We start from the raw sequence: 12,807 nt of genomic DNA on the forward strand, positions 1-12,807 counted from the left end.
AGGGTTGAAAAATAAATCCCAGGACTCAGCCAGGTTGAATAATATTTTAAAGTTTTGTTTTTAATTTTCAATCCACTTTCCTGAGTAAAAGTGTATATGGATGATAGGAAAAGGAGAGAGGAAGAAAGATGTAATGGCTACAAAAACAAGACCAATCCAGCTATAACAACTTTATAAGTAATGTTGAAATGGTTTAATTTTTGTGTCTCCGGTTAAAACTATTACTAAGATTCTTTTAAAAAGCCAAGCAAAAGTCTTTCAGAAATCAGACATAATAAATTTTATAGCTAAGTTGTTTAAAATTAAATTTTTCCCAGAGTTCCAGTTTGGAAGAAAATCTCAAATGATGCTTTAAAATTTCACATGCAGCTTTTTGCATTGTAGCCATTATATCTTGTTCATCTTTCACAGAATGTTTCGACAATGCATTTTTCCAACTGAAGATTATTGGGGCAACAGAATACAGTTATCTTGAAATGCACACCTGTTAAGCAGCCAAAAGACTGCATCATATATTCCCCTCCCCCTCAAATCACAAACTGTCTGAGGCATTTTTCTCTGATAAAGAAGACACACTGAATGAGGTATCATCAGGCTCCGGTGAAGCATGATTGAAATCCATCTCTTCTAATTCAGGAGGTAAATCTGACAGCAGTGCCTGAGTCAGAAAAATCAATTTTTTGGATTAGTATGTGGATAGACTCTTTTTCAATTTAATGTTAATAGTTGTAGCCCTTTCATTTTGATTTATTCTCATGGTCTTAAAGAAAAAAGCAATTATGTTTCAGGATCTTATATAATTAACTTACCTAAAAGAAAAAAATATATTCATACACTAATAAGAGGTAACATAATACTAGATGTTGAGAGTGTGGGTTATGTAGATTAGAACCCTGTCTAAAGGAGAAAATCAGGAGGGAAATAAGCAAGTGTTCTGAACAAAGTACTTTGAAGTGTTTGCGGTAAGTGATTTTCATACTGTATTTGAGTGTTCACTGATCACTGCTAAAGGGTTTTGAAATTGTATTCTTTATTAAAATACCCATGCCTGGTTTCACTATACTTAGAGAAAACCACATTTTGTTCTTCATTGGGAGAATGAATTTAGTGGTTAGGAAAGAAGTTCAACTAGTCTACTTTAGATTAAACTTTAACAACTTGAGAAGACACTGATTTTTTTCTCTTTCCTTACACTATGCCCCTATCTACAGATGGCCAAGCACCCACTAGCGCTAGTTGAACCATTAAATCTAACTGTTGTAATGATGTATCTAGAGGCTGCTCATTTCTCTGCTGGAATAATTAGAATACACTGAGTTTGATGAACTAAGCTTTGCCATGGTCTCATTATTTCATCTGGAGTTGCAGAACATGCATCTAAACTAGAGAAATAAATAATTTATCCAATTTTATGTGCCGATGGTGCGGATGTCCACTTGACTATAAGAAATTGGTACTAAATGATTGATTTGCTGCTCCCAGTGCTAAAAATAATATAGTATATCTGGAAATTTTTAGACAGCATTACTTGTAGTGTGGGCTGTAGGCACAACAGTAAACAAGGACCAAGGGAATAGGAACAAATGAAAGCTATCCAATTAAGGAACAGAAAGACAGGGCATGTTGGAGAACATATGACATCCACTGTTGAAATGAGACAGTTTTTTTCTATTTTCTTTATTAAAAAAAGTGACAGTTATAGATCTTATACCTGTTGCTGTGTAGCACAAAGGCAAGAGTACATTCTTCATTTTTTCAGAATGTACAAGGAAAGACTACCTCCTATCTGGGATAAAAAGGTGTTTCTTATTTTATATCATTAAGTTGTTCATGAAATTCTTGCTGAAATGGAGAATATTTACACAGCAAAGGTACCTAAATTATTACATGAATTCTAAGGTTCTGGGGTCCAGTACCCAGAAACAGAACTATTTTTCTATAACAGTGGGATACCATTAATTCTGTCCAGGTGCAATGGAACATTTGCTTGAATTGACTAATCAGACTATGAATAATATATCACTGGATTTAACTCACCACCATAGTAAAGAGGGGAAAGTTTTCAAATTAACACTCACTGACCATGTGCATAGAGTCCTGGAAAGTCAAGTAGATGAGAAGACATGATAGTATTCTAAATTCTAGTAAGGAGTCCTACACATCAGAGAAGCACTGTTTTTCATTTCTTTGCCACTGTATTGATGAAGTTGACTGACTAAATTGAGTGTAGTAAGAAATAGTAAAACTTTAATATCTGAGGCAGTATACGGTATTATTAATAAGACCACTTCAGCATTCTTCTTTCGATACTTTAATAGACTGCAGCATTGCCACACTGAACAAATGCTCAGAATATGCCAATTGTTGGAACTGCTTTTTTTTTTCATGGAGCCTAACATAAACACAACTTTCTTTATTAAAGTTTCTTCATCAATGACAGCTGTCTTCAGGGTCTGACCAAGTGTCATTCTTCCAAGAGATTATTAAAGCTTTTCCCAAATACACTATCAGTCTCTGTAACAGTTACTGTAGAACTTAAGGTATGAATGCCAAGTTCTATAATGTTATCATTATTATCTTCTTTGTAAAGTGGAGAATTAGAATTCAATAAAGGCAATTGATCAGGTTAGGATCTCATAGGGAATTATTAGGGGTAAAAAGAACTTATGGCTTAGAACAATGCTGGCAACATTATTTTGATTTAAAAAATGGTCATTGATGTTAAAATACCTATTGATAATCTTACATTTCAATCAGAGTGTAACATATAGGCTTAAACCCTGAAATTCTTTACCATGTCAAATTGTTTTATGGACCACTTATTTCAATCAACTTCCCAAATAAGACTAATGGGAAAACAATGACGAATTTTTAAAAATAAGAAACTAATGACACAATAGTTATCTTTTATTAGGTAGACTAAAATTATTTCTGTAAATGAATCCATAAATATTTCAAAATATAAAAATCAATAATTTAAGAGATCACCTAGACTATTTTTATGCACTACCACTAGTGTCTTCTATATTTGAGACCATATTTTTAGGTTCATTATACCCCATATCAATTATGAAAGTCATGAAAATCAGTAGTTTATATTTTGGGTGCTGATTATATAGGGTATAACATTTAGCAAAATATTTATATCACTTTGTCTTTCTTTCAGCCAATTTTTTTACCCATATGTTTGTTCATTGGCCTTTTTTCAAAGGAAAAGTAAAAGAGAAAGAGAAAAATAGAACACTGATTAGTTTATTTTATTATTTGCTTGTGGTCTTGGGGAAAGAACCTAAATAGGAATGAGATTATAATTAGAATAAAATGTAGTCTATATGCAATTCCCAGATGTCAGGAGACAGCAATAACTATAGCAGGTAAGTACTAGTTAACTGGACATGAAACTGAATTAAAATATTCTATGAGATTTTGAGATCAATACCATGCTTCACATTATTGCATTGGTTGGACCTAATTTTTTAGAGTTATTTAAAATCTAGAACACTCTTGGGACCATGTTCAAAATACCTTAATGTTCACTTATAAACTGTATTTTAGGTTCCTAAAAAACAAACACATTTTAATATGTAATGAAATAGGCATATGTCACATGATAAAGCAAAATGCTTAAAGTTGGCAAAGGTAACTGAAGGCTACCATCTTGATGTTGGTGTATGTATAGGGCTAAAGGAATAAAATTCATGATACTGAACATGTAATGTACATGCTATTTTGAGCTTCATGAATACTCTTCTAGTTTTAATTTTGTGCTTCAACACATCAGTTAATAATATAAAGATTTTTTTCTTTGAAGAAAAGTGGAATTATGGGATGTTAAAACGCAAATCTTTCCTCATGGAGATGTTGGGATAGGGTATGTATGTGAAGTCTTGCTTGGGTATAGGAGGTGAATTTATTTATACTTCTGACATTACTCACTGAATAAAAATTTCTGGAACTGCTTTCTAAACAATGGTTACCTGACTCTCACAATATTGGTAGGACTTATCAGACAGAAATCTGACATATCAGACAGGAACAGCATGGAACTATATAAATCTGACAAATTTGGCATCCTTTAATATTAAATGGCACATTTAAAATACATCTATAATTATTTTAAGATGAATTAATGATTATATAGATTTCACATAAAAATATGAGACAGGAAATGTAACTTGGAAGGTATTTATAAACAAAAATCCATAGCAAAAAACAAGGGACATTTCATCTTAGAGTAGGGGACTGAAAGAGTTTACTTAAATTGAGAAAATTAAGTTACACAGTCCGGTCAAAGAATTTCACAAAATAATTTCATAATTTCTTAGTGTTGAATAGATCACATAATAGAAGATATTCAAACATTTGTGAATTCTGCAGAGGGCTTTCAGGCAACAAAGTTCCAGAAGAGAGGTAAATAAATGTCTCACTTTTTCATTCATAAAATTTCCCTAATATGTGCCTCTCTAGTTAGGGTAGCCCTGTTTCTACAAACATTTTGAGGAATTTCCTTAAAATCAATTTAAAAATCAGTTTTCCCTACTAAAGTGTGATCTGGAATTAATAAAATATGGAATCAATTATTTAAGTTTCCCACTACAGTGGCACAAAAATCTGAATTCCTTTTCTCAAGAAAACTGAAAAATGTCGTAAAATAACAACCATTCTCCTCTATGTCAAACAGGAATATAAAGTTAAAAAAAAAAAAGATATGAAGAACCCAGTTGTGACATGCTATTTTACAACATGATGCATTTTCGCTTACTAGTCTCTTTGGGACCTACCTGTTGTTGTTCCTTATCTTCAGATTTCATAGCTAATATCAAGCTTCGAACAAAAGTCTGAAGTTTAAAGTATTTTTGCTTTTGAATCTCTAACTCATTTTCAATGAATCTGACTTCTTCATTCTGAGGGAGAAAACATCAAAAAATAAAATTACCCTATGTTGGGCTGGGGTTGTGGCTCAGTGGTAGAATACTTGTCTAGCACGTGCAAGGCCCTGTGTTCGATCCTCAGCACCACATGAAAATAAATAAATAAAATAAAGGCATGGTGTCCAACTACAACTAAAAAAATATTTTAAAAATTACCTTATGTTAACATTAGAATGTACATGTTTGAAGCACAATAAAATTCTAAAAGCAACCAGATCAGAGGGACAACAAAGAAAATAAACCAAAACATAAAGAAATATAAAGCACAATAGGAATTATCCTGTAACTCAAAGGCTTCCCTTTAAGCAAATCACCAACAAAAAACACTGTAAGTTTAAAAACCCATTCAAATAAATTCCAATAAGAGAAGTTGATATAAGACACTTCTTATATCAAACAGTTAGCATTTGCATTAGAATTAAGAATATGAGTCCAATTAGCTCTAAGAGCAACACCAGGTACAGCAATGCTGAATATATCATTCAGAAAGCCAAATACTGAAAACTAAAAAGATTGATTTATACTGAAGGGGGACTGTTATTACTAAATCTGTAAGTAGTTTGCTTAGCTCCCCACCATGAGGAGTCTGCTAAACCACGGAGAGTAGGAACATACCTCAACATTGTAAAAGCTATCTATGTTAAGCCCAATGCCAACATCATTCTAAATGGAGAAAAATTGAAAGCATTCCCTCTAAAAACTGGACTGAGACAGGGATGCCATTGTTAACTGCTTGTATTTAACATAGTTCTTGAAACACTAGCCAGAGCAATCAGACAGAAGAAAGAAATTGAAGAGATACAAATAGGAAATGAAGAACTCAAACTGTCACTATTTGCCAATCATATCATTCTATATTTAGAAGATGCAAAGAATCACACCAGAAAACTCCTAGAACTAATAAATGAATTCAGCAAAGTAGCAGGATATAAAATCAACACCCATAAATCAAATACATTTCTATACACCAGTGATGAATTCACTGAAAGAGAAAGTAGGAAGACTACCCCATTCACAATAGCCCCCACAAAAATAAAATACTTCGAAATCAATCTAACAAAAGAGGTGAAAGACCTCTACAAGGAAAACTACAGAACACTAAATTAAAAAAAAATTAAGAAGACTTTAGAAGATGGAAAAATGTCCCATGTTCTTGGATAAAAAGAATTAATATTGTCAAAATGGCCATACTACCAAAAGCACTATACAGATTTAATGCATTTCCCATGAAAATCCCAATGACATTCTTCATAGTACTAGAAAAAGCAATCATGAAATTCATCTGGAAAAATAACAGATCCAGAATAGTCAAAGCAATCCTTAGCAAGAAGAGTGAAGCAGAAGGCATCACAATACCAGACCTTAAACTATACTACAAAGTAGCATGGTATTGGCACCAAAATAGACATGTAGACCAATGGTACAGGAAAGAAGCCACAGAGAAAAACCCACATAAATACAGTTATTTCATATTAGACAAAAGTGCTGAATGCCTACATTGGAGAAAAGATAGCTTCTCTAACAAATGGTGCTGGGAAAACTAGAAATCCATGTGTAGCAAAATGATATTTAACTCCTATCTCTCACCTTGAACAAAACTCAACTCAAAGTGGATCAATGACCTAGGAATTAAACCAGAGACCCTGCACCTAATAGAAGAAAAAGTAGGTCTCAATCTTCATTATGTTGGATTAGGCCCTGACTTCCTTAATAAGACTCCTATAGAGCAAGAAATAAAATCACGAATCAATAAATGGGATGGATTCCAACTAAAATTCTCCTTCTCAGCAAAGGAAACAGTCAATAAGGTGAAGAGAGAACCTATAGAATTGGAGAAAATCTTTACCACAGTTACCTCACGTAAGAGCACTAATCCCCAGGATATATAAAGAAGTCAAAAAACATAACACACCCCCAAAATAAATAAATAACCTAATCAATAAATGGGCTAAACAACTGAACAGACACTTCCAAGAAGAAGAAATACAATCATTCAACAAATATATAAAAACTGATCAACATTATTAGCAATTAGAGAAATGAAAATCAAAACTACTCCAAGTTTCCATCTCACTCCAGTCAGAATGGCAATTATCAAGAATATAAGCAACAATAAGTGTTGGTGAGAATGTGGGGGAAAAGATACATTCATACATTGCTGGTGGGACTGAAAACTGGTGCAACCAATAGAGAAAGCAGTCTGGAGATTTCTTACAAAACTTAGAATGGAAACACCATTTGACCTATTCCATTCCCGGTCTATACCCAAAGGACTGAAAATCAGCATACTACAGCCATGCAGCCATATCAATGTTTATAACAACTCAATTCACAATAGTTAAACTATGGAACCAACCTAGGTGCCCTTCAACAGACGAATGGATAAAGAAACTATAGCATATATACACACAATGGAATATTACTCAGTCTTAAAGAAGAATGAAATTATAATATATGCCACTAAATCAATGAAGCTGGAGAATATCATGCTAAATGAAATAAGCCAATCCCAAAAAACCAAAGGAGGAATATACTTTCTCTGATTCATAATTGAGGGTGGGGGCTATGGAAGAATAGAGGAAGTTTGGAAAGGGCAGAGGGGAGTGAGGGGAGGGGAGGGGTATTGGGGTGGGAAGGATATTGGAATGAATAGGAAATTATTACCCTATGTACATGCGTGATTGAACAGCTGGTGTGATTCTGCATTGTGTATATCCAGAGGAATGAGAAGTTGTGCTCCATTTGTGTACAATATATCAAAACGCATTCTGCATGTATAACTAATTAGAACACATTTAAAAATAAAATAAAAAGGAAGAAAAAGAAAATATCTCTTAATCTACCACTGTGAATCATTGATATGGGGATCAGTTTCTCTTCAGTATTTTTTAAAATTTATATCAGAAACGATACTAGTCTAGGATTTAGTGGTATTCTAGTGCTAGGTCTACTAATAACTGTAAACATGGTAGGCCAATTAACCACTCTGTCGGTTTACTCATCAGTAAAATACATATTATATTAATAATCCCAAACTTAACATTATAGTATTGAGGATTTTAAGACTCAAATAAGTTAATGGCCATGAAAGCCTTCTGAATGAATTTACTATCTAATTTACAGTAATTATGAAAATGTATTTATAGCATAAGGGTACACAGATGTATCAATCAAACAGTACTGAAATAAACCCACACACACATGGTTGATTGATTTTCAATAAAGGTACTGAGGTGATTTAATGGACAAAGAAAACTTTTAACAAATAGTGGTTGAAAATGTAAATCCACCTGAAAAACAGTTATCAACCCTCACCTCATCTCATAAAAAATATTTAATAAGAAATTGATATATACCTAAATGTGAAACCTAAAAATGTAGGACTACAGGAAAATTGGAGAAAAACTGTGACCTTTGGTAAGGCAAAAAATTCTGAAAGGACATAAATAGCATGAAACTTAAAAGACTTCATAATAATTTACTCATCAAAAAACACAGTAAAGAAAATAAAACACAATTCTTATATTGGGAGAAAATATTTGCAATTCACATATCTGAAAAAGTACTCGTATCCAGCATGCATAAATAACTCTTAAATCCCAATTATAAACTGGGTTTAAATCCCAATTATAGGCCAGGTAGATCCTGTAATCCCAGCAACTCCAGAGGTTGAGGCAGGAGGATCAAAAGATTGAGGACAGCCTTGGTAACTTAGTGAGATCCTAACTCAATCTAATAAATATAAAGGGCCAGGGATTAGCTCAGTGGTAGAATGCTCCTAAGTTAATTCCCCAGTATTGCAAAAGAAAACAAAAACCATTTATAGAACCAGCAACAAACTAAAAAGCAGGCAATGCATTTGGATATATCAGTAAAGAAGATATATGAAAAATTATTCGGCATGAATATAATTTTCCATTATGGAAATTCCAATTAAAACCACAATGAAGTACTACTACTAACATACTACAATGGCTCAAGTTAAGAGAATTAATAATATCAAGTATTGTTGAGAATGTAGAACAACTAAAATTTTCATACATTGCTGGTGAGAGTATAAAGTGGTACATCCATTTGGATTTTTTTCAGTTTGATATAAATTCAATATATTAATTTTCATCCAGTAATTGTAATCTTAGATAGTTAATCAGGAGAAATGAAAACACATGTCCCAAAATACTTATACACAAACATTTATAGCATCTTTTTTTTTTCATAATATTCCTTAACTGAAAACAGTCCAACCTTCATTAGCAAGTGAATAAACAAATTGAGGCAGTATTTACACAACTGTTTGCACTTGTCAAAATTCATTTAATTGTATACTTAACTGATTTTTTTTCTATGAGTAAATTATATATCATTAAACCTGGTTAAAAATACAAGGAGTGTGGTGGCATGTACTAGTTACCATGGAGGCTAAAGCAAGAAAATAGGGAAACTTTGTCTCTTACAAGAAAAAATAAGAGTTCTGGTGTGTAGCTCAGTGGGAGAGAACATTCTTGACCCCCAGGGTTCAATCTCCAGCAAAAGAAAAACAAAATCAAAACAAGACAAAATAGCAACAACAAAACAAGAAACCCACAATAAATTCTGAACAAAAACACCCTTTCTTCCTCCTGTCTAAGAATTTGTACACTTTGACTATCATTCATCTCCTCATTTCCTCACTTCTCAGTCTCTGAAAACCACCATTCTATTCTCTGCTTCTTTGAATTCAATTGTTTTATATTCCACATATAAGAAAGAACATGAAGTATGTCTTTCTGTACATGGCTTACTAATTGAAATTAATAATGGTCTCTAATTTCATCCATGTTTTGCAAATGACAAAATTTCTTTATTTTTAACCTGAATAGTATATGTGGTGAGGTGAATATAGTAAATGATGATGTATTATACATTTCAAAATCACTAAGAGAACAAATTTCGGATGTACTTACAACAAAAATTGTATTTCAGGTGATGGATAATTTAAAAAAAAAAAAAAAATATATATATATATATATGATTATTATATATTTGATTCATAAATCATATTAACATTTTTGTACCTCACGAATATGTACTCAAAGATTATAGCAGAATCTTTGACCTTGTTCAAATAGCTGCATAAAACACATTAAAATTAGCTAATTCTGGGCTGGGGTTGTGGCTCAGTGGTAGAGTGCTTGCCTAGCATGTGCAAGGCCCTGGGTTCGATCCTCGGCACCACATAAAAATAAATAATTAAAATAAAGGTATTGAGTCCAACTATAACAAACAATTTTTAAAAAAATTGAAAAAGTAGCTAATTCTATGGTTATTTTGTTGTTTCAATTGAGAGGATGCTGTGGTATTAATCACATTCAATCTGTGAACATGTTTATTGTACCATTTATTTTATCAGCTTAGTTTAGAATTTATTTTATTTGATAAAACTGCTCCCTTTTCAGATTATTTAATATCAAGTAAAACATCTGCACAAGCTAAATTCCTATCCAGAGGCACTCTACAACAATCTAAGCTATAAGTAAGCATTATAATAAAATTCAACATGCTCCTGCCACAATACATTTTACTAATTCTAAACCTTTGTTTTTATTAGGGCATTTTCAGAGCAGCAGTATTAGTAAAGTGCTGACCAGGAGGACTTTTTGAATACAGGAGATAGCTATCATCATTATAGTAGTGTCTCCATTGAATACACAGTCCTGCTGGGCTGCATCATGGTCCATCAGAAACATTTTGAAAATATTTATTCCAATTTGCCAAAGTCACAAAGAATCTTTTGATATGCAGATCTCTAACTTTTCATGCAAATGTTTCTCCTAATCAGTATTTATCATATATTTCAAAAGCATAAACATTTAATACAGTTTTATATTATAGACATTTTCTTCACGGAGCTGTATTTTGCAAGCCTATTAAACACTTCCTAGATTACAATCTGTGATTTATGTGTACTTTAGAGATTTTCCTTAGGAAATGGAGTGCTTGTGAGTGGAACTTGTAAGATAACACTGAATTTCACAAAACAAAATGTAGCTTATTTTTCTTGTTAAAGTCCTCCATTCATTCCTAGTAAGTTTTGTTGATATTTCTCCAAAATAATTAGGGAGCACCCAAGATTCCATGAAGATCAAAATTTAGGTGCTAGTTTATGATACAGCTAACTACTCATGCCTCACTTACTGTGCCCATCAGCTTGTCTCATAAACATTTTGGTTTAGTTAGAACTCCTAGCAATATGGATTTTTAGTGATGTATCTCAATCAGAAACTCCACTACACCCAAACTGAGTATTGGTGGTTTTATAGTAATGATTATCAAATGCACCATAGGGAATATTCTTTCAATATGGTACAATAAATCCCAGGAATAAAAGATGGTTTCCATATGGGAAGAAGATTTTTAATGATACAGCTCCTGATCATATTTGATTTTATATAAATTAGCACTTGAATAATAGTATTGATATTATTTCACAATATAAATTTACTCGTTCCTTCACTCACTCAGCAATTAGGTATTGAACTTCTAAGTGCCAGGCTGTACAACTAGGTAACAAAAAATGAGTAAAATAAGGATTTGTCTTCAAAAAAAGATGAATATACTTAAGAAATAAACAAAGTGATTTTCATCCTCAAATAATATTAGTAGGCATATGTAAATGGAAGATGGTACAACAATTTTCTCTGAAGTGTTTACTTTTCTAAACTGGGAAGTGTGAAATCTGCAATTATAACTGATACATGAGGTTTTATATAATTACTTTATAATTTAGCTAACAATTCATAGGTGAGGTGAATGGAAATATTTACAAATAATTATTATAAAATGATATTTTTACATAGGTGTGTATCTTTGATAATTAAAGAAAAAAGTTGGTGTGACATTGTGATGTGTTATAAAGGATACCTTTAATGTGATAGGACTTCTTGTTCTCACAGCATCTACCAAAATGGAAATCACTGGATTACTATATGTCCTTTAGAGTTCAGTAAAAATGTTCATTGATATTTCTGGACTGGACACTCTGCTCTGCCTTCCTGATCTTTAGCTCCAAACCTTCTCAAGTGGGCTGTCATCCCAGAGGGGAGAGGTCTTGGAAAGAATCCTCTGAGTCTTGAGCCCGACCCTATCTGACCTGTTTGAGAGTGCTAAGTGGAGCAAACTTAACAGCTGGGCAATCCAGGCTTCTCGTCTGTAGTTTCCATAGCCTGTGCCAAGTGGTGGCCTGCAGAGTAATTTTAATCCTTAACTTGGAATTTAGAAATATTATATGACCAAGTAGGATAGCATAGCATGATCTCTTATACTTCAGAATCAACAACTTTATGATCCTGTTAGCTGGAATACAGTTTAAATACAGGATTGTATTGTGCTCTTTGACCAAGTGGCAAATAAATTTCAAAAGACAATTTCCTTCTGTGTTTACAATGTTCAATATTTTAAAACCTGACATGTTATGAACATTTGGAAAACAGAATCTGTTAAGTGACATAAATTTCAATTATAGGAAAACTGAAAAGATTTTTGAGAAAATAACAGCTGTTGTCTTTTCTGTTTAAATGCTATTTTTGATAACATCTTAAGATTACTAGTCTCTGATTTGAACACTTGACAATATTAAAAAAAAAAAGAACTTTTGTATTTGGAAAGAAGTACTATGTAGCCAGATTTTCAGAAGATTCCAAAGTTATCTAGTAAGATAGGATACTGACTAACAAAGGGATACCATTTATATGTCTATGCAGAAAACATATTGACATACAGATTGATAGCTTATGTCAAAATTTAATAAAAACATAATTATGTATTGCACGTTGTCAAAGGAAGCCTTTCAGTTTAGTAACAAGTGACATTAAGGAAAGGTCATCTCTATTCATATTCA

General features: G+C 32.4%; 1 protein-coding gene across 1 annotated transcript in view; it reads right to left on the bottom strand.

The window, feature by feature from the left end:
* Positions 1–532: 532 nt before the first annotated feature.
* Positions 533–12,807, bottom strand: part of Hdx (highly divergent homeobox) — an 82,664-nt gene continuing 70,389 nt past the window's right edge. The window contains exons 8-9 of the mRNA XM_027930836.3: positions 4,782–4,904; positions 533–658 (exon numbers count right to left, since the gene is read on the bottom strand). Of these exons, the coding sequence (XP_027786637.2) occupies positions 533–658; positions 4,782–4,904 (249 nt within the window). The remainder of the gene's footprint in view (positions 659–4,781; positions 4,905–12,807) is intronic.

Source organism: Marmota flaviventris, chromosome X (assembly GCF_047511675.1).
Source record: "Marmota flaviventris isolate mMarFla1 chromosome X, mMarFla1.hap1, whole genome shotgun sequence".
In the NCBI taxonomy this organism is placed as follows: domain Eukaryota; kingdom Metazoa; phylum Chordata; class Mammalia; order Rodentia; family Sciuridae; genus Marmota; species Marmota flaviventris.